The sequence below is a fragment of the Ambystoma mexicanum genome, chromosome 7p (assembly GCF_040938575.1).
Source record: "Ambystoma mexicanum isolate Mex_15411 chromosome 7p, UKY_AmexF1_1, whole genome shotgun sequence".
NCBI classification, from domain to species: Eukaryota; Metazoa; Chordata; class Amphibia; order Caudata; family Ambystomatidae; genus Ambystoma; species Ambystoma mexicanum.
Window position 1 is genome coordinate 668,410,475 of NC_090939.1, and position 27,032 is coordinate 668,437,506.

A 27,032-nucleotide genomic window follows, 5' to 3' on the forward strand; every position below is an offset into this window, starting at 1 on the left:
AAAGTAGAAGGCAAATGTGTTAATTGTAAGAGGAGAATATAGTTTGAGGACGAAGTGGGGCAGGCATGGCATGAAAGATAGAGGAATGTTTGTGGGGTGAAAACAGAGGGAGGAGATCAGGGAAGGAAGTTATTAAATGTGTCCGTTTCTATGGTAGAAGTGTCAAGGAGGGCCTTTTTGTAGGTTGTCGGAAGTGAAGGGTGTGAGATTTACCCCATCGGCAAAGGTGAAAATGCATGGTGGTTTTGAGCAGGTGGGTTTTAGGAGCAACCCACGATTTGTGGGAAAGTGTGGCGGCTGAGGTATTTAAGGGGGAGCTCCGAGCTAAATTGGAGTCACTAAATGCTTGCCCAGTAGATGAGTCCTGGGAGGTGAGAGGGCTTGGTGGAAGGATTTTACCTTGACCATGTAGGGGATCAGAAAGTTAGGTTTGAACTTGCACCTACAAATTGTGAGTTTTGGAGGTTGGCAGATGGGTGGAGGGACAGAGATGATGACGTGAATAAGGGGAGTCATTAAATGGGGATGGGTCAAGTTTACGCTCACATGGATGATGTAGGTAGAAAGGAAGTGTTGTCAAAAGAGTTGCCTTGGGTATGAGTGAAAGGTAATGGAAGGAGGTCAGAGAGTGGACAGAAAGGAGAGAGAATAGTCTGAGTCGATGAAGGAGGGGATTTTGGGGAAGTTGAAGTTCTCCATTAGAGCAATAGGGTCTTCCAGAGGAAGGGAGTCGAGAAGAAGTTTGAGATCATTATAGAAGTTGTTGAGTGGCCTAGGTGGTCGACATAGAAGGAAGATGGGAAGGGGATGGGTTAGGGGATCTGAGTGGCAGAGAACTCAAAAGAGGAGAGAAATCAGGTTGTGGGGAACACAGAGAGGTTAGCCTCACTGATCGCAAGCCCAACTCAGCCTCTCGTGGTCAAGCGAGAGGAGTGGATCAAGTTGCAAGAGTCTGAGGAGTTCCAGTGTCATGGGAGGTAATGTGGGTTTCACTCATGCTCACGAATCAGAAAAGCATGTTGTGAGCATCAAAGTCTTCAGAAAAGAGAGAGTTTTGATTACTTACTTACAGGGCATTTCAAAGACGTAATATAACATTAGTGTGCAGTTCTGGAGAGGCATTGAGAGGGATAGATTAGGTTGGAGTGGGATTAGTTGCCTGGGAGTTTGTATTGGATGATGTTATGGATTGGAATGGAGGCGGTGAGGTAGGGAGGAGGAAGAGGGATGTGGGATTGAAAGGGGCTATCTGGAGGCACTGGAATATGGATAGAGGAGGGTTGCAAGCAGCAGTAGCTACAGGCGAGGGAGCGTGGCTCTCATTGGGGGATGGGGAACAGTGTGGGATTGTAAATGTGTGGCTGATATATACCATTCAACAAAAAGATGGGTAATTAGACCAGTAGCAGACAACAGAAAACAAATTGTGCAGTAAGGCCAGTAGCCACATGTGCGGCTCAAATTATGGCAGGCAATAGTCCTGGTAGATGGGAGATTTAATGGTGGGCTGAGGAAGAGGAGGCAGCCAAGAGTGTCCTTAGGGCTTTGCACATCTTAACTGGCCAAGAAGGATGTGTCCTAACCCTTGACAGCCTTCTCCATAGACACTCAGCATCGAGGATGCCTAGTCGTGTTGAGTTTAAGTGGAGGAGGGTCAATAAGGAGTGCGAGCAGTGACCTGACTTTAAAAGGGCAATTGCCTGACTTCTTTGATGCTGTGCACAAGGAGCAGATGAGGATGGAGGTAGCCAAGCACCAAGATTGGAAGGAGTGTAGAGGTCGGCAGGGGGCTCCCTCCATCTTGAGTGCTCCAGACTCATCCGTGCGGTTGAGTCGGATCTGATGCCGCAACACAGCCCTTCCCGGTCTCCAAGGTCACGTGGGGGTGGTCAATTAATGGCGGGATAAAGAGTGCACGCGGCATACTGGCTTGATGAAGGCATCCCCCTGACATCCTTTGTGCTAGGAGATTCTACGGATGAGGAGGGAAGATCCAAGCGCCAACAGTATATATATATAAATAATCAGTCACTCTAGTCTCTCCAGACTAACGGAAAGCTAACATGAGTATGTTCTTATATGGGAAAAGTGGGTAATAGCGGTGCTGTCTGCATGCAAAGCAAATGTATGGCCACAGCCAGTGTGAACATATTTTTTATACTGGCATATGTTGTGGGGAAAGGCATCATGAAAATGTTTTGGGAAATGCTCCTCTTAACTATTGGTGACTTTAATCTATTGAGTTCTTTAATGGGTTATCCTGCATAAGTGGTTGCTAGCTGTCTGGTTCCGTGCTCTATTTTTTCACACAAAGTTTTTTGCTGGATAATGTACCATTTTAACCCATTATTCAAAATAAATTCTCGGGGGGAGAACTCTCCTTGGTTGGTTTGGGCGCCCTCACTCGGTCGCTCTCGCGGATTGGAGGGAAATATTTACGGCGCATTATTTAAAAAATGCACCAGCCATCACTGGTGCAGTGTCCTACCAGTGACGCTTCTGGGGGGCATTGATTTCGCCAAATGTGTCATGTTCTGCCTGCGTCATGTATGCATGGCTCTATCAACCCTCTTTCAGAGGCTTCTCTCTCTCTCTATCTCTCTCTCTCTCTTTCTCTCTGTCTCTCTCTCTCTCTCTCTTTCTCTCGCTCTCTCTCTCTCGCTCTCTCTCTGAGATCGTAATACAAATCTGCCTTTGGCCTACCTCTAGTGGGCAAACATGCATCAGTCTTAGACAATCTCCTGGGGGGTGTGGATCACTATGCCCCCCCTGCTCTTATATCTCAGGGCCTTTGCACACTGTGTTACGTCTAGATTACTACTACAACATACTCCTATCTTACTCCTATGGACACATTAACATAAGACACAAAGAAAACACATGAATCGATTCAAACAATAGAAATACTTTTATTCATTCATAACAATGCATGATGCAAGCGCTACTATAATGCACCTTTTATGCTTTTGGTGCAAATCTACCATGCAGTGAAATAAGTGTAAGCCTTACATGCTTCTAATGTAAGCCTCTGATTATCTGGATCTATCATATCTAATGCAATATAGATATGGCAAGTGTTAGCATTCAGCATTCCTCTCCAATCCACACCATTCCTCACTCTCTCACTCTAAGACAATCCCTGTCTGATTTCCCCTTCTCCAAACCCAAAGCTCTGTGTGAGTGTCTGTTCTAATCCCCCATGCATTCAGCAATACTCCCCTTTCCAGCTCTGTGTCTCTCCTCTCCCACTAACTTCTGAAACCAGTCAGTCAGTGTCAGGGCCAGGCCTCTCTCTGCCAGATCTCATCAGCTCTGCTGCAGAATGTTTCCCCAAGCTTCCTCTCTCAAAGTCATCCAAGCGTCTCTCCTATGCCACCGCCAAACATCTCTCTCCCATCTTAGAGTCAGCTCCCTCAATCTTAGAACTGCATCTCCAACAGCATCCCATAGAGCAGACCAGCAGAGCAGCAACTACTTCAAATCTCCATCTCCAACAACTAGACGTCTCTCTCTCATCGAACTCCCTACTTCAATTTCAGGCTTCCAGTTATAGTGTCAATTCACGTCATACTTTCTCCATGGTTACATGTCTCTCACTAAGCTAAAATGCCTCTCTGTCAATGTCAGCAATTCTATATTTGAGCAGTGCCTAAATGTCTGTTTTGCATGTACTTGTTAAATCACTCCGTGTTCTGTCATCATGACATTTGCCATCATCTATACCATGGCCTTCTGTCTGCGGTACCATCCTACCATCTCTCATATTTCTCAATTCATTCCCATGAAATCCTTCTCTCCTCAGAGAACAGACCATCTCCCCTCTCCATGCAAAAGCACTCCCTGCTGCCTGGCCCCCACCTTCTCTGTCTCTGCTGTCTGCGAACACAACGCCTCCAAGATGCTGATAAGCCAGGCCATCTCATTCGTTTCTCGGGCAAAGTTACGACCTTCCTGCCAAAAAACTGTTTACATTCCTTTCTTCACACTAACTCATAACAACTTTGCACTCAGCAGCGCTTCTGTGTGTATCCATTCAGAATGGCTTCATAATGCCATAGGCCTCATGCTTTCTCTATTCTTGAATGTAGTGCCTAACATTCATTCATACCAAGCACTATACTTAAAGCTCAATGCATATTCTAAGTGTAAGTGCATACTCAATGCGTAACATATCTCTCTACATGTATAACGTGTCTCTACATGGCACTACATGGCACTTCAAATATAACAGGCCTCATTCTATAAGCAATAACAAATGGCTACATATATGTGGCAGAATAATTATGTCACTTCCTAATCAGTACTAATCAGAATATATGATGGATAACTAATCCCTAAATGGGTAATGATGGGTAATGATTCCATAACAATGAGTAGTGATTCCATAATGATAACAAACCAGGCTTCTCCATACTACCAGGTTCTACATCTCTACCCCTGCCCCCCTCTCTCTCTTTCTCTACCTCTCTTGTAAAAGAAAAACAAACGTTTGCACGTTTGAACCACGGACACTCTCTCCTAGCAGACTACTGAAAAGACACTGATCAGTCTCCCTTGAGCTGTTTTTAAAATCCTGGTAAAGGGGAGGTCTATCTAGAGCAGGGGTCTACAATATGTGTCTCTCCAGATGTTTTGACTACAACTCCCATGATCACTCACCATTTGCTGTCCCGGTGTTGACTGGTGGGAGTTGTGGTCTAAACAATCTGGATAACCAAAGGTTGCAGACCCCTGACCTTAAAGAAAGGCACGTGCAAATGCTATGCCGGTCAGATTCCCAGCTGAGGGGTACACTGACAGCGTTGAATCAGTTTATAAGACACGCACTTTAATTGCTCCCTGCATCGAGAAGGAGAAGCAACTCCTGGGGCTGTCTCCTCAGGGACCGAGGCAAAAGAGGTGTCGCCATGTTGGGCTCACGATCATCTGTGCTCAGCAGGCATCATTTTCCTTCTTCCACTTTGCTGCCTCTGCCTTTCTTCTAGATAGACCACCTCTTCCTCTACAACTTATAGCTGCATTTGCATTGCCCTCTCTAGAGGTTATTTGCTGGTTTGACTATTTGCATACTTAATCCCTCCTTTAAAGTTGTCCTTGCTCTTTCACTTTCCCTGAGCATTAGGTTGGTGTGGTCCTGTGTAAGTAAGGATATACTTTGAGTGTGCGCTAGCCTGGATCTCCACCATGGCCATCATTTTAGGGGGGCACAGGGGTGTTTGTCCCCCCAACTTTCATGGCACACCATTTTGTCCCCATTCATTTAGCTGGAGCACCTTTTCTTCAGATGTCATGTCCCCCCCAACATGTTCAGCAAAGTTACTCCACTGATCTCGACCCAGATCTGGGTTCCAAACGGGAGTAGTCCCCAGACAAACTCGGTTCTGGATAGAGGATGGAGGACTGCAAGTGGAGCGTGGGGAGTGGGAGGTGGGGATGTGAAGCACTGGAAGCTTCCATCATTCCATCGGGGAACATGCGAAAGGAACCGAGGTGTGGGAGTCTAGTCCAAAAATAGCAACTCTCTGTTATGTTATTTTCTCACAGAATGCTGCTTTTTCATTCCTGGAACACAGTTCACATCCACCCAGCCCCGTCCCCACCTCCTAATTTCCAGGCGTGCAGGAAGAATTCAGTCCCTCCACATGTGGGGCAATACCTAAACATAAGCCCTTGGGGAGGCTTCTGGAGCGAGGGTTTACCATCACAGGGACCACACACTCTGTAAGAAAATGTGTTGCCCACCCTCCCCCTTTGCAGGTGTTTTACATGTAATGGGAAGTCCTAATAACCGCAATGGTGCAGGTGCAGTGGTCGAATTGAGTGGGAGCGTTGGGGAGCTGTGCTCCTCTTATACTGTTCCTATACTTTTATTTAAAAAAGAAACGGTTCCGGAATGGTTTCGTTTTAAAATAAAAGTGTAGGAAGAAGTTGAAGCTTGCACTGTCAGTGCACGGCACTGAACGTTCCCTTAAACAACAGGTGCATGCGTTTGGGGGTTTGTATTGTGTGTGGGAAGTGGCGTGGTGATGGAGTTTTGGGGAGTGGGTGCAGGCCAGCAGGGAACATAGTTGCACTACTTCTTTTTGTACACTTCGATCACTGCGCAGGTGCCATGTGCTCTAGCACATCCTGGTTCAAAGGGTGCGCTTGTCTTCGAGAGTGAGAAGGTCTTCCGGTTTAGCCTCTGAAAATAATACGCCTATTGAGGGGGTGGAAGACTGACGCCTTGTGTTGGAATGTTTTCCAGGTGAACGTGGTCCGCAAGGCCTGCCGGGGGAGATGAAAATCGGGATGCTGGTGGAGATTAAAGGCGGGAAAGGAGATTACGGATTCGCTGGTGAACGGGGAAGCGTCGGACCAACAGGTAAGAAGACACGTAGCATGAGGGCGTGTGCTGCAGGCTGCAGCTAACCACTAACTCCCAAGTCATGCTTTCACTCTGTGCACACAAAGGGCTTTAAGTGGGCTTTTCTGGGGTCCAGGGATTTTAAACTCTACCTCGAGACATGGCCCTGCCAGGGCCCACAGCCACCAGAAGCACAGCGTCCGAGTGGCCCATTGTCGTGGGTGTCGCCGTTAGTCCATCTTTGCTTTTCACCTTCCACAATTGGGCTTATAGGAACAAACTTATGTTAAATGTTAAAGGTATTTGTACCGCGCACCGTCACCAATTGAGTTGGTCCCCAGGCGCTCTGGCGGATCTGCAAACGAGAAGGTGGGATGGGTTAGTAGGATGTAGAGGGAGTAGGATAGTGAGAGGTGTGGTGTTCTGTTGGCAGGTTCATCTCGGTATACACTGTGCACTGAGCTTTGGTGTGAGTATCGGTTCGATGTCAGACCTCGTGTGCTGTTGGTGCGGCGTATGTGTTGTTGCAGTGTGGTGAAGTGCATGCAGCTTGAGGTGCGAGAGGTAGTTGTGTGAGTTAATGAGCAAAAAAAAAAAATACACGTCCCTGCAGGTAACAGGGAAAACCAGGACTGGCTCAATGTGTTACACATAACAATGCCCTGCTGGATCGATGGATGAAAGAGTTTCCCCTCTTCTCGTGGCCAGGGGCAACCCCTCTCCTGCTCACCCAAGATGCTCTTGCCTCTGCCACAACAGGGATGAACCATCAATTCCTGGAGGCAAGCACTTGAGTACAAAAAACACTGGCAAATACAGCAGTTTTGGTCTTTGACCAGGCGTTATATAGTCATTTTGCAGCCAGTGCGATAAATACCTGCCCATAATATGGCACCAACTGACAAATTGTGTTAGTACCAGGAAGTGTCTGGGAAACGCATGGGTAATGCCTAGGCAAGAGCTAAAACTGTTGGCTTTCCAAATGCTTGTTTTTTAAACAGCAATGCAGTGGCAGGAACAGACACAAGGACACACATATTGCTTATAAAGCAAGTGGCTGAAGGCAAAACTGGAGAAGACATTTCTATTAGACTATGAGCTGGTGTACAGCTGCAGTTAAGCCTTTGCATTGTAGAGGATTGCCTAGAAATAACATTGGTATCACCTTAAAAGCACAACGCTAACTCAAAGAGGTGCCAGAGGGTGGGAGGGCTGTTTTGGTTGTGGAGAGGCAGGAAGTAGGTGGGAATGGCCATAGACTATATCCTGTCCACAGTCAATGGGTAGGTAAAAAGACAATCAACACCTACAGGTTGTGTGTACCTCCACACATCCCATCTACCTCGTATCCTCATTTCCCATACCAATAGTTTTGGCTTATAGGCAGCACTTACAGTGACACCTAAACTAAAAGGGGACCAGTTGGACACACTAATACATCACTGGCACTAATCAGTAAAGAGGGCTGCCAGAAGGAGTCCCTTTTTTGTTAAAACCTAAAAAATATGTTTTTAAATTGTGCTTTCTTTTTGGGCCAGTAAAGAGCACACTTGCTTGAGATGGCTTGCAGACATCCCACTCTCTCCTGAGCCCTTTTGCAAAGATGCTGTTCGACAGCAAATGGAAGGGCACAGTGGGAAGCTATGCTCGTGGGTGTTCACGTCATCAGGGAGGACCGAGCTTGGCATCAACGAGTCCATGCAAAGCTCGCCTCACAGTAATGGCAGCCAGCACCGTAATCTCACACCCTCACATTGATGAGGGAGAACATTGTGTGGGTGTGGAAAAAACCGCAGAAACCATATACTCGTTTCCTGCAGGTGTTTCTGCACCCGAGCTAATCTGGCAGGGACTTTCAACAGAGAGCAGAGACTCTACCAGAAAAGGCGCGCTTCCCAACACAATGCAGGGACTCTCAATGCGTCTTCGCCGCAGGGTGACTGGACATGCCGGTTTTGGCGGACTTTCCCGGGATTCGAGCTTCTCTCCCGGCATCTCAGCATTTTTTTTCCCACTGATGCGTCCCAGATTTTGCAGAAAGAGTTGGTTGAGCAGGAGCCGTCCAATAAAACATTGCGGAAACAAAAAGCATTGAAGGTCGTGACTGCCCTCTTGTGGTTAGTGGGGAAAGTTTTACTCCAAAGTGAACATTCTTATGGAGAATTTCAAAGGACTCTATTTGGAACAAATAGAGTCAACATTATTACAGCACTTCAGGATAGTTTAACTGGCCAACATTCGTTTGGTTTTCCATCCAATATTGAGGGTGTGTGTGGATTTTCTTCCACAATTATGTAATTTGCGTGTCTATGCATTCTGAGGCACCTTGGGTAATTTTTTAAACCATAAAATCAAGACCGCAATTACATTATAAATTCGTAACACAGAAAAAGAAAAAACATAAACAAGAAAAAAAATGAGCGGTTCTTTTATATATTATCTTATCACAGCGAAGGAATATTCATTTAAAAAAGGGTGCTCTTTGCCTCTGCTTCTTGGTGACATGTGAACGGAGATAGACCGCGCATAGCAACAGAGGTTCGAATCCCAGATCCGCGCTTAGAAAAAAAAATGTAACAATACATTGTGGCCAGGGGTGGACTGGCCTATAGTGAACTCTGGAGATTTCCCAGCAGGCCTCTGCACCCTGGGCCTCTTTTGTGCGGTATTTCCAAATTTTCCCATATGAAAAGGGTTGGGCTAGCTGAAAATATGTAAAATGGGGCCACTTTCATAATTATTTCCAGGGCCTCTTTTGGTTCCCAGTCCACCCCTGATTGTGGCACACTCAATCTAAAGTTGTACCCATGCTCATCTCCATTTTTTCAAAACACCCCCTTTCCTTGTTTTTAACATTCATTTTAAACAACCCTTATTCCCGAAATCAACGCGTTTGTAAACCAATTACAAAAACCCGATGCTTGAAATGTTCTAAGGAGCACAAGACAACCCGACATCTCTGTGTATTGCCCTACTTGCCTTCAATGGCAGAATTGTTTCACACAAGCAACATCTGAATAAAATGTGCGAGTGTGTATGCATTTTTACCTCACTGTTATTGATATTGGTATTGTATTTGTATTGCGCTCATACACAAGTGTTTCAGAGTGTGACAAGGCAAGGGAGGGCGAACAAAAACAACGTCAACTTATACACATTGCAGGCTAGCTAGGAAAGCAATCAGGTGTGTGTGCTGCAAGCGTTTACTGTGGAGTGGAGTGCTAATGGCCCCTTCCCAGTGAGATGTGATTCATTCTAAACCTTTCAGCCATTACACCTTTTGATTGGCTATAGTCACCCCGTGTGGGAGGGGTCCCATGCCTGCGGGGCCTGAAGACCCAAGCTACTGCTCACTGATGAGGCCCAACAAGGCCGAAACATGTCTGGGGATACTTGTGGTCTCGTGCAGAAGGGATGTGACCTAGCAGTTCAGGCTGGATTGCCCCTTTAGGGTGGGACCAACCCTGGTTTGCATATGGCCTTTCTCCTTTTGTAATGGCCTGCCAGGCGAAGAACGATAGCTGGAGGGTTGCCCAGAGCAACACCAGAGGTTAAGGTTCATTCTAAACCTTTCAGCCAATGCACCTTTTGTTTTCCTATTGTCAGGAAAGGGGGGCATTTGCATTCTCCATGTAGCACCTGTGTCAGTGTCCCCAGCCCAGTAATAAAAGATAAGACTTAAAAGAAATATGCACAAAAAAACGAACCCTTTATCAGGATTTCACAGGGGCAACCTCTGTGTTTTACACTTCAAAAAGCACCCTTTTCCTTATTTTCAGGAACGGGGATGCATACCACATAACAATAACAATGTAAGTGCCACCACCAGGTTCAAGGCCCATGCAGTAACAAGTTCGGGGACGAGGTTGAGGTTAAGGGTCGCCCTATATTAAGAAAGCCACAAGATTTCACGATGCGCACCAATGTATCATGCCAGATATTTTGATATCTTGGGCAAAATAATAAGAAGCTAAGGAGAGTTTCCTCATATTGTGGAGAAAGAGGGAATTCATTAATAGTTTCCTGAGAAGATGACCACATTGCTAACGTTTGCCTGATTGTTATAAGTTTTGAATCCTAAACGTGTCAGCCATTTTGTTGCGGGTGGTTCTGCCGTCACGTGAGATAGCTCTGGCTTCTCTTGAAGACCTTAAAGCAAAATGGACCTCATTAAACTTTTTCCAGGATTCAACATATTCTCTTATCTTTCTAAATTTGAAGTTGATGAGGAATTTTATTGTAACTTCGGACGTAGTGGGGCTTGGTAAACCAAGCGCATCCTTTGATATACTGTGGATTCCTCGTGGCAAAGGCTCTCATACATACACATCCGTTAGAATTTTACCAGTAAGCCCAGCCCTGGGGTTAACCCACATGGAATCTAAGGCCTTCACAGGCCTCACCCTCAGCCCCTCCACAGAGAAGCCCTGATTTAGTCTGCTGCGGATTGCTATCGATGGAGCTGAGGCTGGGAGAATCAATGTTCTTTAGATTAAATTGTTTTCAGTTCTCTGCAAATAGACCATATGCTCTCGTCCCCAGCGCTCAGCCCCATATAAGGCGATATAAGGTATCATCATTTGCAGAAAGAAAGGAATTGCTGCAGTGTGCACTGCATCTGAAGATCCTCTACAGCCAGTAAGCAGCAAAGATGAATTAATGGTTCTCATTGGAGTAATTCATTCTATTTGTGGATACTGCCATTTTAGTCCCTCTTTGGCGTCGATGGCTGCAGCCAAATTGTAGTCGCACGTCTGTGAAAGAGTGTCATGTCTAGACATAAAGCCTGTCTAGGCGGTCAGATAAATGCACTTACTCGCCTGGCTCAAATCAACTCGCTGTTTACCATTCTCAATTACACAGCTGGCTTTCCCAGCTTTAACTACTTAGTGGTGGGTGTGGGGTAAGGGTATAAGTTAGGGTTGGGGGTGTGGGAGGAGTGTGGGGGACTCCCCCTGCATTATTAAAAAAAAAGTTAAAAAAGCTAAAAGTAGGGGCATGACTCGGAGCTGCCGCGATCGGAATGACTTCCTAGGAGCTCCTGCGTGGCCCAACGCGCCGCAGACAATAGTGCCAAATTCAGACCCCAACTGTTGCTGCAAGCGAAACATAGCGTGGGGGAAAGTCTGCTGCAGTGATCCCTCGAACGGGACCCAGGTTGGTGGCTGAATTGCCGGGTTCCGACTCATCTTCCCAACCAGGACCCACCCGGTGGCAAGATGGTGGCCGAAACTCCAAGCTACGAGGAGCAACCATGAGGGGGAGGGGCAGGCGTGTTAGAGCAGCCGAAGCTGCCAAATGATTCCATGACGCTCACCCGTACTGCCCCAGGCCATCCTGCTAGAACCCTGAGGTATGACCCGGCATCTGGCCCCATAACATCCTGCGGTGCGTCACCTCTGAAGATCGGAGGGGACCGGCGACGGAGCAGAGAGATGTCCCAGCGTATGAAGCCATACCGCTGCACAGCAGCTGCTGCCGCGCCGGCACTTCCTGCTCCTCCTCGCTGGGCCTGACTCCTCACACCAACCCTCTGCTGATGCTGATCCGGACATTGCCAGCCGCACCGCTTCCAGACGCCTGCGGCCGGCGGGACTGCAACTGGCTTCTGTGAACTGAGGCCGCCCCGCTCCTCTCGGCGCCTCCTCACCTGCTGGCGTGGTCCCCCGATGACCTGGAGGGGCAGCACTGCACCAGCGCGGCGCTCCCCGGACGACCCACGAAGCCCATCAAAAGCAGTGGGAGGCCCCAGAATCACGACCCGGGGTGGACATCCGCCCTCTGGACCTAGTGGTTGAGCAGCTTGGGCTGCTTCCACCGGCCCCCGGCCCGCCACCAAAACCAGCGCGGCAACGCTCATCCACCCGGCCGCACGCATCTCTGGCTCGTCCTGGCCTGTATGTTTGGATTTCTCGGAAGCAAACCGGAGGAAAAGCTTCACAGAACACATCGCCCCGAGCTGCACGAGAAGAGGAGCCGGGGGCGGCGGGGGGCCCATCTGAGCTGCGCGGGGCTCCCAGTCCTCCTGCTTTGATCAGCACCCGCTCCCATATTCAGGGGGCACCAACAAGGACTTCCATCTGAGCACCCTACACTGGGTCCCCGGGCTGCCACCCCCTGCAAACAGCCTTGTCATCGCCGACCCAGACCCACCAAAGGACTCTCCGAGTTCCCCATTACCCAGCAAAAGGTCGGCCAGGCGGCCTACGCACTTCTACTCCCCCCCCCCTCCCGTACTGAAACATCTCGGCGGGACTGGGACCTGGGGGAGGCAGGAAATCGGTGCTGGCCCCTGAGTCCCCCACTAAGCAGGGGAGCCAAGAACAACACGCAATGAGAGCAGTGGAAAGCACCCAACAACAGAAAAATGTCTAGAAGCGGTAAGGCGTCTAAGCAAACAGACATTGCAGCCCTAATGTCCAGCTCATCCACTGAAAAATCCAAAAAGGGGGATCAGTCCGAGGACTTTGCCAGTAACACCACGTCCACTGCTTCTGCAACAGTTCACAGCCCTTCACAAATGGTCACTAAAGCCGATTTTCAAGATCTACTGACGGCACTAACTAAGTATATCTAGAAGAGTACGTAAGAGGTCACGAAAAAAATCAACTATCTGGACAAAAGGGTGGTGGGGGTGGAACGCCGAACCGCTGAACTCGAATCTGAGGTCTGCGACCAAAGATTCGAAGATGAGCATGACAGGGACAAAATCGCTGCCCTAGAGGCGAGATGCGACCTCTTAGAGGCTAAACAAGAGGACGCGGAGAATTGCTCTCGAAGAAATAACATCCACCTACGAGGGATCCCATCCTCCATCCCAGACGCAGACCTGAAAAGTTATGTTTCGGATCTGCTCAGGTTCATAATCACCCTCCCGGATGAATCACCCCTGGAATTTGATAGTGTGCACAGAACATCCCCTAGGCAGGCATCTACACTCCCCCCGGACGTCCTGGTGAGAGTTCACTTTTTCCAGATCAAGGAGGAAATCATGAGGGAAGCGAGAGAAATGCGCCAAATCAACTTCCAAGGATCCACAATCTGGCTCTATCAAGACCTAGCAAACTCCACTCTCCAAAAACGGAAAGCTATGCGAACATTCACAGAGTGGCTGTGTGAACGGAAGATCCCATATCACTGGGGGTTTTCGACCTCAGTCAGATTCACATGGGAGGGTGCCCAGAAACAAATTCATTTGCTGAAAGAGACTGACAAATTGATGGGTGTCAGGAGGACGGAGGGGGAATCGGAATCCAAAGACCCAAACCAGGCACCACACAGAAAGTTCTCAGAGGGAACCTGGTCGAGAGCCAGCAGAAGGCGAAGGCCTCGTGGCCCCCCCAAGAAAGACCCCAACCCGGGATGATCACCCATCAACATTATCAGAGAAAACAGGTCCTCGAAATCCATGCAACGATTCTTATCGACCTGAGAAGTGCAAGCCGGATGGAATCAACCAACTCTTAAGGAGTCATTGGCCTCACAGGGCAGAGGATCCTCAGAGATAAAATGCCTATGACTACCCTAGCAGTGCGGGTACATAATTTGAGCTTCATTTCACGTTTTGTTTGGCGGCCCAGTTGGCCATTCCTGGCGCGTTCGCGCCCCCAGTTTCCCAGTGTCAGTGGGATGTTGTCTTTCCTACTAGTTCAATTATGGGGAGTTTGGGAGGGGGCGGGTTTACCAAAAGATCAACACAAAGCTCGGGGTGCCAGAACATCTACGACCCGGCCCAGCAATCAACATCACAACATGCCTTAACAACAACATTGCCTAACCTTCACCAACGCAACAACCTCGCCTCGTTCTCAAGGAAACAGCTCCCAGCGAGGGTCACAGTGCTAAACATAGCCAATGCAGAAGTAAGAGATGACGGCTAACACATGCGAGATAGTAATCCTCTCGTGGAACGTCCAAGGCCTGAACTTGCCAAGGAAGCGAAGATCAGTTGAACATAGGTCGGGGCAATTATCCGGAGACATTGTTCTCCTCCAAGAAACTCACCTGCTGCAAGAGGACGAACGCCGGGTGAAATTTAACAGGTATAAAAAAGCTTACTACGCCACGTCTGGAAAGAAGAAAAGAGGGGTGGCAATATTTCTAAATAACAGGATCCCTTTATCAAAAATCACAATAAAAAGAGATCCGGGGGGCCTCTTTCTTCTTTTTAAGGCCTATTCGAGGAACTCCCCATCACTATCGCCTCAATCTATGGCCCCAACACGTCCCAAGCCAACTTTATTTCGAAGCTAATCCCAATCATCCTGGCCTTCCAAGAAGGGCACTTAATCATGGGTGGGGATTTCAACTCCATTCCAAATCCCCAAATGGACAAAACTTTGCCACCCACAAATACCGACTTTGTACAAGCACTATCCCTAGCCAAACTGCTCAGGGAAACGGAACCTGTCGATGCCTGGAGGCTTTTCAACAGGACCTCAAGAGACTACACCCATTACTCCTGCGTTCACAAAGGTTTCTCAAGAATTGACCTCATACTAATCTCTGGGGTACTATACCCATGTTTAAGTAAGACGGAAATTCACACCTGCATGATTTCTGATCATGCCCCAGAGTCTGCAAACCTAGTCATATCGGGCCAAAAGCACCCCGTTCAGAGACACTGGAAACTGAACGACTCCCTTTTACTAGATGAGTGTATCAGAATGGAAGTGGAGGAAATGATATCCAACTACTCCAAGGAGAACACAACGGAGACCTCCCCCATCAATATCATCTGGGATGCAATGAAAGCAGTCGTCAGAGGATCCCTGATCAGCATGGGGGCTGAGCAGAGAAGAATTTCAAACATTGCCACAGCCAAGCTGGAATAAAAGGTAAACCAACTAGAGGCTGAGCTGAAATTACGCAGTTCTAGGAGAACAGAGAGAGCTCTGAGGAAGGCCAAAACAGCTTTAGAAATGCACTGCGCCGACCGAACTGCCAAATCACTAGCCTTCACGAGGCAGGTCTACTACAGTAAAGGGAATAAAGCGAACAAAGTGCTAGTGCAAAAACTGAAAAAAGATCTGCAGCAGAAACAACATCCTCAAGCTGGTTGGGGCAGACGGGGAAACACTCTACTCCGAGGCGGATAAAATTAGAAAACTAGTGAGGCATCATACCGATATAATGACGGGGAAGCCCACAGCATTAGACAGACTGCCAGAATACCTGCAAACTATACCCATTCAAAATCCAGCCCAGTTAGACCACCTAGAAGCACCCATCACGGCCAATGAAATCACGGCAGCCATCAAGTCTCTCAAATCCACTGCCCCATGCCCAGACGGACTATACGCACATTTCTACAAGAAGTATGTCAGAACCCTTGCACCCCAGATGGCGACTCTATTCAACTCTTTTCTGTCCTCGGGCTCTGACACTGGGTCAGTGGCGGAGTCGCTCACAGTCCTGCTGCACAAGCCCGGAAAAGCCCCCGATCTGGCCACTTCTTACCGCCCGATTACACTTATGAATAACGATGGTAAGATTTTCGCTAAAGTTTTAGCCAGCAGGCTGGGGGCGGTTCTGCAAATCTGATTGACCGCAATCAAACGGGATTTGTCCCAGGGAGGGGGACCCATGACAACATCCGGAGGACGATAGATATCATCGAGAGCGCCCTCCGATCGGAGGCGAGTATGGCGGTGATGTCTTTAGACGCTCATAAAGCCTTCGATTTGGTGGATTGGGGGTACATCCAGGCGATCCTGAAACATTTCGGCTTCGGCCCAAATTTTATCACATGGGTAATGGCCAACTATCAAACTCCCACCACACAATTGCGGGTTAATGGCCCCAGGTCTGATGCAATACATATATCCAGGGGTACCAGGCAGGGGTGCCCACTCTCACCCCTGATTTTCGCCTTATCCATGGAGCCTTTCGCAACTAGAGTCAGACAGAGCACGAGGATAAGGAGGGTTACCGTGGGAGACCACGCATACAAAATCGCACTATATGCGGACGACGTGTTAATAACAGCGTCAAACCTGGCGTCGTCCCTGGGGGCCTTATGGGAAGAGATCAAGGAGTTTGGGGCCTTGTCAGGGTTTAGAGTAAACCTGGACAAATCATCAGCCCTAGCAATCAATATCTCCAAGCAGGATAGAACCAGCCTTAGTCCCCTAATGCCGATCCCATGGGCGAAAGATGCAATTGAATACCTTGGGGTACATATTACAAAAAACCCGTCCCGCCTGTACTCATCCAACTTCCCACAATTGATTAAAGACCTGAATAACATCTAAAGAGATGGAAGTCCCAAGAAATGTCTTGGTTCGGTCGGATCAACACCATAAAAATGAATCTAATCCCCAGATGGCTGTACTACTCCACAGCATTACCGATCCGTATACCGGGTCCTGTCCTAGCAAATCTACAAAAGAAAATTCAGGAATTTGTCTGGGGGCGGGGGGGAAACCCCGCATTGGTAAGCGAATAATGATGCAGGGCAAAGCGCAAGGTGGGCTGGGTGTACCCGATGTGGCCAGATACGCTCTAGCGGCGTAGCTATCGCATGCCTTCTCCTGGGTACAAGAGTCAGACACTCCGAAGTGGACACAGATCGAGGAGGCCTGGTGTCCAGTCAACCCCTCAGAACTCCCACACCTGCCAGATATAAAATCACAAGCAAACGGCCCCCTTTCTGCAACAACCACAATCGTCCGGTGCTGGAAAGCGGCAGCCCATAAATGGGATGTCCGAGGTGCCCTGGGTCCCTTAACCCCCATTTGGAACAACCCCGATTTTTCACCAGGCAATCCTCCCCTCAGCTTTCTGCCTTGAAGGGAGGGCAGCCTACTAAAAACAAGCGTTTTTTTAGAAGAGGGAACGTCCATCTCATTCAAGAGATGCAGGTCAAAATTCGGGGTGGACGAGCGGGAGAGATTCCACTATGCCCAAATCCGGCATCGGCTGTCTCACAGGGCGGTCCGGGAAAAATGCTCTAGAGAGATAACGGCGCTGGAACTCTCCCTCATAACCCCAACTAAAAGAGGCAGAACTTCCACTCTGTATCGTCTCCTAGACAGGGCCGACCCCTCCAAAAAAGAAAGGTATATGCTTGAATGGGAGAAGGACCTGGATCGGGAAATAGAGGTTGAGGAATGGGAGAAAATCTGGACCAGACTGCACAAGAGCTCACAATGCATCACAAACAGGGAGGGTGGCTACAAACTCTGTATAGGTACTATGTGACCCCAACTCAACTCAATAGGACCAACTCTGACATCCCCGAAACCTGTTGGCGCGGATGCCCCGGCCTGGCTCACTTTTCAATATGGTTTGGAACTGCCCGAGAGCAGAAACATACTGGAGAGAGGTAATAAAACACATCAGGGAAATCACTGGGCTCTCCATCCCCTGGGATCCCGGGGTCATTCTTCTAGGCGAAAGGGGGGGGGCATTCCCAGTCTCAGAGCACATTCCCCACCTATGCACGCACCTACTCCTTGCAGCATAAATCGCATTGGCCGGTTTTGGAAAAATGAAGACGGACCTTCAGTAGCTTTATGGTGGTTCAAGTGTTGGGACATCGCGGTTGCCGAAAAGGTCACGGCAATCCGTTCAGGCTCTTTGAACAGAGCCCTAAACATTTGAGACCCATTCATGGACTACGCAGCTAAGTTCCCAGCACTCACCAGAAGACCCCCACTCACCAGATGGCTCCAAGGCAGCCCACTCTATTAACCCATAGACTCAAGCCAAAGCAGCCCAGAGCATGGGACCCCGCTTGGCCACCCCGAATAGGAAAGGTTATGGACAACAGCAAGCAGGTTACCAATACACATTCTGATATGATATGATATGATATGGCATTTGTAACGCGCCTATACACAAGTGTTTCAAGGCACGACGAGGCGGGGTGGGGAACAGGGGGAGACAGACAACGATCCTACTAGGCCAGGTGTCATTCAGATTGCGCAAGTGCAAGGGTAGAGGGTAAAGGGAAAAGTGCATGGAGAAGGGGAGAGGGAAAAGTGCAGTACATAGTTAGTAGAATACAAGATAAATAATAGGGCCAGCTGGTGGCAAGTGCAAGGTAAGTGCCGGGAGGGGGGCTGTAGGATACAGAGACAGTCCCGTAGTGCAGGTAGGCAGTGCAGGGAAGAGTGGCTGGGCCAAGGACCGAGATCGGTGAGTGGCCCAGTTGCAGATTCAGTGCAGGTTTGCTGATTTTAGCAGGGGAGAGAGGGAGAGAAAGCGGAGGCAAAGAGGAAAGTTTTGAGGTGCTTCCGGAACCAGAGATGGTTCTCCTCAAGTTTCAGGGAGGCAGGAAGGCTGTTCCAGAGGGAGGCCCCTGCTCCGGTGAGAGATCTACCCCCAACTCGTTGCTTGGAGAAGCGGCTGACCCTGAGGGAGTTGGAGGTGGATGAGTGAAGAGCTCGAGAAGGAAGATATTTAGGAAGAGAGAGTTGACGGTATTATGGCCCAAGGCCCCAGAAGGCCTTGTGGACAATGCAGAGGGTTTTTAACTTAATCCTCGCAGCCACTGGGTGCCAGTGTAGTGATTTCAGTCCTGGAGAGATACGGTCCCTGGGCTTGAGGCCAAGGACAAGTCTCGCAGTCCTGTTCTGGATGAGTTGCAAAGGGCAGAGAGTAGAGGCAGGAAGATTTAGATGGAGACTGTTACAGTAGTCCAGCTTCGAAAGAACCAGGGCTCTAGAGACAGTGAGCTTCTGGGGGAAGGAGAGGAAAGGAAGGATACCTCTGAGGAGGTGTAGCTGGTAGTGTGACTTCTTAGAGACGTCAGATATGTGAGGAGAGAAAGAGAGTGTGGAGTCGAAGATGACCCCAAGGTATTTTGCCTTGCAGGTAGGAGCAGGGAGAGGGCCAAGGGAGGCCGGCCAGAGAGCTGCAGGGAAGGAGGGAGTGGGTGTGCCGATGAGTAGAATCTCAGTCTTACTGGCATTAAGGCAGAGGTCGTTGGCGGCACACCATTCATGGATAGCAGAAAGACAGTCAGAGATGAGGGAAGGGGAAGAGGAGGCCGAGGGTAGCCTGAAAATGAGCTGGGTATCATCCGCGTAGCATTGAAAGTTGGGACAGAGAGCGGCAATGCGGTGAGCAAGAAGTGCCAGATACTGGTTGAACAGCCAGGGGGAGAGGTTAGATCCCTGAGGGACACCACAGGTAGAGAAAAAAGATGTCAGAGAGGAAGGACCCCAGTTGGACCTTGGAGGGCTGATTGGAGAGGAAGGAGGTCAGCCACGCCAGAGCCTGACCAGTGATACCCAGGTTATCACGGAGACGGTTGAGCAGGATGGTGTGGTTGACAGTGTCAAAGGCAGAAGAGAGATCGAGCAAAATGAGAACACAAGGGGTGTTAGAGTCAAGGTTTGAGAGCAGGTCCTCGCAGATGTTCAGGAGAGCAGTTTCCGTGCTTCTGGCAGCTCTGAAGCCGGACTGATGGTCATGAAGACTACCAACAGATTCAGCATGGAGATTAAGCTGGGAGATGGCCAGTTTCTCAAGGATCTTGCCCAGGAAGGGAGTGATAGAGATTGGGCGATAGTTAGCTGGGCAGGAGGGGTCGGAAGAGGGTTTCTTAAGAAGGGGGTGCACAAGGGAGTGCTTGAAGGGGGATGGGAAGACTCCAGAGGTGAAGGAGTGATTGCAGATGTCAGCCAGGGCAGGAGCCAAGGAGTGGATGTGGTCCTTGATAGTTTTGGAGGAACAGGGGTGGACCTGTTTTGACGAGACTTTCATAGATCGGACTTGTCTCGAAACCTCGTCAGCAGAAAAAAGGAGAAAGGCAGAGAAGGAGGGAGGAGGGGTGGCCAGAGGAAGAACAGGGAATAGAGGGGGGGAGGTGATAGGAGGAGAGTGAGGACAGGATGTCCTGAGGTTTTGAAATGAAGTGAGAGGCGAGTGCCGTGCAGAGGGCCTGGGAGGGGACAGGAGAGGTAGAGACTGCAGCAGGGTTGGCCAGCTCCTTGCATATTTTAAAGAGTTCGGCCGAATTGTTAGATGCCGCAGAGATACGGGCTTGGATAAGGGCTCTCTTCTTGGTGAGAACGGAGAGCCGGTATTGCCTTTGGAGCAGGCGGCAGGCCAGTTTGTCAGAGGATGAACATGAAGCACGCCATTTCCTCTCTGCCACCCTGCACTTGCGTTTAAGGGTGACGAGATCCGAGTCATGCATTTGGCTTTAGGCTTCAGGCGGATTCTCATGACAGGGGCAAGGATATCAAGAGTATCAGATATAGCAGAGTGAAGAGTGGAGAGGGCTGTGTCAGGGTGGGAGTCAGCCGAAGGGGGAGGGGGGGCCGAGAAGGTGGTAGCAAAAGCCTCAACTGACACGCGCTTCATGGGTCGGATGACCGCAAAGGTGGGTGGCAGTGATGAGGGTGGCTTTGCCTGTGGGGTAGGAAAGGTGAGGTGGGAGGATAGGAGAAAGTGATCACTCCAGGAGAGAGGAGTGGAGAGAGGGTCAGAGAGGGGAAGGTCAGAAGAGATCAGAGCATCATGAGTGTGCCCTGCAGAATGGGTCGGCCCAGACGGGAGAATAGAGAGTGAGAGAGAGTCGCAGAGGTCGCGAAAGAGTCCAAAGGGAGGACAGGAGGCATCAAAGTGGATGTTGAAGTCTCCAAGAAAGAGGAGTTGAGTGGTTGAGGACATGAGTGAGGAGGAGAGGTCAGCCCACTCAGAGAGGAAGGAGGAAATTTGACCAGGTGGCTGATAGATAGTAGCCACGGTAAGGGAATGGCTAGGAGAGAGAGAGAGTCAGCAGACAAGGCTTTCAAAGGAGGAGTAGGTCTGCGTAGGAGTGACAGTGGCAGGAATCCACTCAGGGAAGATAAGGGCCACACCCCCCCAGCACGGTTGGGCCTAGGCAAGGAGAGGATCTTGTAGCCGTCAGGTAGGAGTGTGTCAAAGCTGGTGACAGAGCTGGCCGTGAACCATGTCTCAGTGAGACCGAGGATGTCAAGGTCCAGATCCTCAAGAAGGCGACAGATATCAGAGGAATGTTTGACAGCAGAGCAAGAGTTCAGAGTGGCAATGTGGAGAAGGTTGCCATCCTTGAAGAACTTCCGGGGAGGGGTACAGATCATAGGTACGCCCTGTGGAGGTGAAGAAGAAGGAGCCCGAGAGAGAGCAGGGTGAGAGGGTGGAGGCAAGGTAGCCGAGGACAGAGAAGAGGGGACAGCAGGAGAGGAAAGGAAGTTGTAGTGGCACGGGAAGCGTCTATCAAAGAGGTGGAGGTTGGCCTGAGGGCCTTGGACCAAGACGGTCCCATTAGCGTAGACATTAATGATGGCCTTAGAGTAGCGGAAGGGGGCCAAGAGGACATCCCAATGGGTGCCACCATTAATGGGAGAAGAGGAGAAGGGAGAGAGCACAGAGACCATATGAAGGGTCCATAGGTCAGGGGAAGGCACGAAAAAGAGGATGTCAGTAAAGGTTTCCTTGGAGGAGGCACTAGTGTAGGTGTCAGCGATAGGGAGGCCTGGGTTGGAGACCAGGATATCCTTTTTAAACTTTTTCCTACCAGATTTAGTGAGGAGAGCAGGATAGTCAATGGAGAAGCAGTTAGAGAAAATAGGCGAGATAGAGAGCACCATGGAATAAGGAGGGAGCAGGGGGGGAAGACAGACGAGAGCAAGCGGACAGGAATGAGCGGCAAGCCCTAGTTTACCACATTTCAGAGCAGCAGTAACGCAGTAAATACGTATTAGGTACCCAGTGTAGAGGCCACCTAAGTTTGAGAGTCCTGCGAGGGGAGAAAAAAGCCCTAGTTTGCCACAATTTCAGAGCAACAGTAACACAGTAAATGCGTATTAGGTACCCAGTGTAGAGGCCACCTAAGTTTGAGAGTCCTGCGAGGGGAGAAAAAAGCCCTAGTTTACCACAATTTCAGAGCAACAGTAACACAGTAAATTCTCCCTTGACATACAACAGGAACTGTGTTCTTGTGCCGGGGCGATTACCGATCACTACAATGTTGTTGATGTTGTGTCCATCTGTAAAACCCAATAAAATGTTGTTATGAAAAAAAAGAAAAGCAAAAAGTAATTTTCGTTTTTCGTTCCCAAAAATTAGGTAATTTCTCCATTTGTTTTTTTTTTCCTTTACATTTTCACGGATATCCAGTTTTCAATATGCCATCATGACAGCGCGTACAGAACAGGTCATACATTAATATGTACATGGCCTATGTCTTTCTGACCTCTCCACTAAGAACTGCATGGTACGTTGGGAGTGAGCATGGAGGTAGAGTTGAGGTGATGATGGGGTCTGGGATGGTTGGATAGGGAATAGCACTGCTTATTGGTCCGTGCCCTCTTTGCCGGCTCTCTCCTTCAGCTCATACCCCTAACACCGGGGGTACTAGCATATTAGACCAGTAATGCGCTGCAGTCACTTGTCAAGGGTTTGTATAGCTATGCCCTGGGTAGAGAGACAGTGTCTGCTGTCACTGAGGTGTCCTGGTGAAGTCAAATTTCCTAAACGGTGCCTCTAGTGAGGGGCCCTCAATCTTCATCTTTTTCCTACTTGTTTTTTCTAACCTCGAAGGCCTCATCAGCAATGCAACCGTGTGCTATGTCCCTTTCAATGCCATAATGATCTCAGGGTTACAGCGCCACAATAACACGTTTTTCTCTGTGCAAGTTGCCATGCATGGTTTGTTGTGTGCACTCCACGAGCTGGTGGCATATTTTGCCTAATTGATATTCTACCAGGGAACAGCATACATGCAGTTCCCATGTTAAAATCCATTACAGTGCCACATAGCTAATTTGTGACCACAGATTTTGTCACATATGGTCATGGCTTCTGCCTGCCTCAGAATGGTAAGAGCTTCCCAGCCGGCACCCGATCTGGCCCTCTATCTGAGTGCTGCTTGGATTCATCGAGTGAACGCCTATGCAGGAGTCTGGGGGGGTTCGGATGTGGTAGCTCATAGTAACCGGGTGGCTGACACACGTTTTGAAGGACTCACCCTCGCGATTGGAAGCTGATCGTGCCCTCAGCTCCTGGGAGCCTCCATCCTTACCCAGTTAAAGTCAAACCATTGAGGGTGGAGAGGCCACTCTGTCACACTGCCCTGGAGCTGAGAAGAAGGTGAACTCAAGAAGACCATGAGAAAGCTCTGGTCCTCTGAACATGTCCACAACCAACCTGATGGTGAGATGTTGACAGTGTCTGCATGTAGCAACCTTCTCAATCACCAAAGGACAGAGAGGAACCTGGGCTCCCTTTTCCAGCCCAGTAGGCGCAGTCATGTTACATGCTTCAATCTATGCTTGTCAACCTGGTGTGAACCTAACGCGAAGAGGCTCGAGCACCGGACACCCTGTGAATCAGCAAGGGATAGTACCGTTGAAGACCCTCGGCTTCATGATGGACATGAAGAGGATTTGAATGCAATCAATGTGGAAAATCAACTTCTGCTGGGCCACCTGGATAACCAGGAAGTGAAAGCATTCCCGGACAAGGACAAGTACTGAATGTCTCCAGCATTGGATCTTTCATACAAGTGATAACCCCCTACCAGGTAGCATGGTCACTAATAGCGAGGGAGGTGAAGAGGGTTTGGGTCTATTTGACCTAAAACATTTGACCGAATCACATTTGATTGAATTTATTGGACCTTTTTGTTGGTCCAAAATGCGGGGGAGACCCCCTGCAACCTCCCCCACTTCCCCTCAACTTAATCTATACCCTTACCTTTGTTTGGTGGTGACAGCAGAAGTTGCAAGTGCATTAAAACAGTGGAGTGTATAAAGACTGACATGGGACAGGGCACGTAAAGGCCCAATATTGAGGTGACCATTACCACAGACAAAGCTCTTACCGGATGGGGGCGCACAATAAACACATGACTGAGCAAGAGAGGAGAGTGGAGGACGGGGCACCGGGCATGCATGTAATTCCACTAATTGGTTCGAAAAAAAGGCTGCCCCATCCCAGCGGCAGAACATATTACATCATCGAATAAGGGCCACCAAGTTCTCTGCATGGATTGGCTCCGGGGTCTACAGGTGGCCGCCCCCGATGTTCAGTGAGCATGTCCGTGGCACAGAGCGCAACATAGAAGACGTGCGCCATTGACAAAAGGACGACTTCGCGATTGGCAATTAGAGACGTTGGGCTCGTATTATAGGACCTGAACTCCTGTGCAAGAGCAAGTTTGCACGGTGTTAGCACTATGGCAAACATTGGCATTGTGCGAAAACTATATTCTCCCCAGTGCTTCCAGTGAAAGGTTTCTGAAATAAGGGGTCATGTAATAAACCTATGTGCAATGGCAGAAAATCCAAAATGGCATCACTTCAGTTTCACACACACACAACGCAACACAAGAAATTGCACCTTAGAGAGCGCAAGGGATTCTTGCTTGCACATTGCCCCAATACCTCAAATGTGCAGGTAGACAAAGTTATATTTCTCAACATCTTTTTTCTCGCCCCTCCCCTCCTTAAAAATTGCTAATTCCAAGGCATCTTTGCAAGCAAATAAAAAGCTCAGTCTCATTGCCGCAAAGGCTACCTCTTGAGTATTCCAAAATCTGCATTTTCATGTGAAATTGGCAGTGATTCTATTCACTGCCCTTTTTTAAGTCTGAAAGATGGTCAAGAAAATTATTTTCTAACTGACCTACAATCTCATCAAGGGATGTGCAAAGATCCCCACTGTGAGCCGCGCACAGCTGGGGAGGGCGGGGACATGCACAATCTAAGTGGGCAAGACGTTATCTAATATGCCATTGGTCGAGTCCTGCAGGGGGAGGTTTTACTGAACACAATAATGCACTTACCTATTTATTTATTTTCTGTTTGATTCCATTGGTGATTTCTATAGCGCCAAACAAGCAAAACGGATCACTTCAGGGCGTGTGCTTAGTGGCAACCATTCTGGTCAGCGTGTTTCAGAAATCGAGGCAAGATGTAAAACATGTGTTGACAAAAGGCTGTGACTTTGTTAGGAGATGCTTTTTGCTGTTTAATGATCTGAGTTCCACTTTACATCAGATTCACAGGTCAGGTGTGAGCAGTTCATCCAGTCCTAGTTCTCCTAATCAATTCTGGGGGTTCTAATTTAGAGTTTCCCTTTATACATGCAGGGCTAGAGGAATCAGGGCATACAAAGGAGGACAGCGATAGATGAGGAACTCTCATTTTCTATGGGAGCAATTTGAGCTTTCTCCCTATGAATTGGGTTCCTCAAGAAAGTTTTAAATTAATTTTGTTTTTTCCTGGTTCACAGCTATTAAAAATAATGTGTTTCACCTCGAACATAGTAGAACCATGTTTTTCAGGTATGCAAGGTCTGTAAGTTGTTTTATTTTCCTCTAACAACACGGAACTGTTCTTTGACTGGTATCTTGGCGAGCTTGGCATGCCAGTGTGATTGGGGTACTCCACACTAATCTGTGCTTCTTACAGGCAGCAAAGGAATGCCGGGTGTCCCGGGGCGGGCAGGATCTGCTGGCCTGCCGGGATTACCTAGCACTGCAGCAGGCGACAGAGGGGATACTGGTTTTCCTGGAATACCCGGTCAGCAAGGCGTTCCTGGCCAAGTCGGACCTCCTGGCATGAGAGGATTTCCTGGGTTTCCAGGAGACAAGGTACGCTTCTGGCACTGGCGCCAGATGAAGACCTGTTTCTGTGCACGCTGGATTGTGCTGCTCAGTGACGCCCAGGTTGTTGGTAATGTGTTGAATGCATCCTGACCTTGTAAAAATGCAGGCAATCTCTTAGGAATCGGTTGAGCGATGAGCTCAGAAGGGGACAGTCGGGGGAGAACAGGAGTCACTATTAAAGGATGCGCCACGGCACTAGCGAGTCTTAAGGGGGGGCAATTTTGTTGGTCTTGAGAGCAGTTCCCTGTTCAGAACTCAAGCTTTTAAGCCCTTGAGAGTCTAAGTGGCCACCCAGCCTAGAGGGTTTGTTTGAGGGGAAGTTCTTTCAAGTTAGCCTAAAGACAGGATCAGTTAAAGTTGGTAATTATTAGCGATTGTTGGGCGACAATAGGTCCACATTTGATGACCAGAATACGTTGGAGATGATTTTTGGCAGCAGGTAATGAAAAAGTGGACAGTGGTTCTAACCCAGTGTTTTTTCCAACTCTCCTAACAGGGCAGCATGGGCCTTCCGGGATATCAAGGCCTGCCGGGTGAAATTGGGACTGCCGGAGAAACAGGTTAGCTTGTTTTTATTTTGTTAATGTCGGTACGGAAGGGATTAGAAGCTTTACTTCCACTTTCATCGCAAACCATGACCTATTCATTCAAATGTGGTCAAGGTATAGAGAACTAGGTCAGCTTGCAGAGGGATTGTGTGTGTGTGTGAGGATTAATGACTTAATTTCATTTTTTGCCAAACCTGATCACCTGGAATTGGTGTGGGCCACTAAATGGGTGGTTTCCAGAATGTCTATCTTTCATAATTATCCATTTCCATTACAGGGGAACGAGGAGACACAATGAACCTGCCCGGGGCACCCGGGCGTAAAGGCGAGGTTGGCATCAGTGGGCTATCTGGTACGTACTAATGTATTCAAATTTGAGATTTAAATGTATCATGCCAAGAGAAAACCAATTTGATCTTAGTTTCAAAACACACAGCCATGAAGTTGAGATCTCAGTTAAAATACTTGCTCACAATCCTTCAGACACAAAGCTTAGCATTTCTCATTGTTCCTTATCTCTAACTTTTGCATGTTTCAACCAGCCAAT

General features: G+C 48.8%; 1 protein-coding gene across 1 annotated transcript in view; it reads left to right on the forward strand.

Annotated features, from left to right (window-relative positions):
* The window catches only part of COL4A2 (collagen type IV alpha 2 chain), a 730,687-nt gene that overhangs the window by 602,550 nt on the left and 101,105 nt on the right, over positions 1 to 27,032 (forward strand). The window contains exons 33-36 of the mRNA XM_069636740.1: positions 6,248 to 6,364; positions 25,741 to 25,922; positions 26,434 to 26,497; positions 26,763 to 26,837. Coding sequence (XP_069492841.1) covers positions 6,248 to 6,364; positions 25,741 to 25,922; positions 26,434 to 26,497; positions 26,763 to 26,837 — 438 coding nt within the window. The remainder of the gene's footprint in view (positions 1 to 6,247; positions 6,365 to 25,740; positions 25,923 to 26,433; positions 26,498 to 26,762; positions 26,838 to 27,032) is intronic.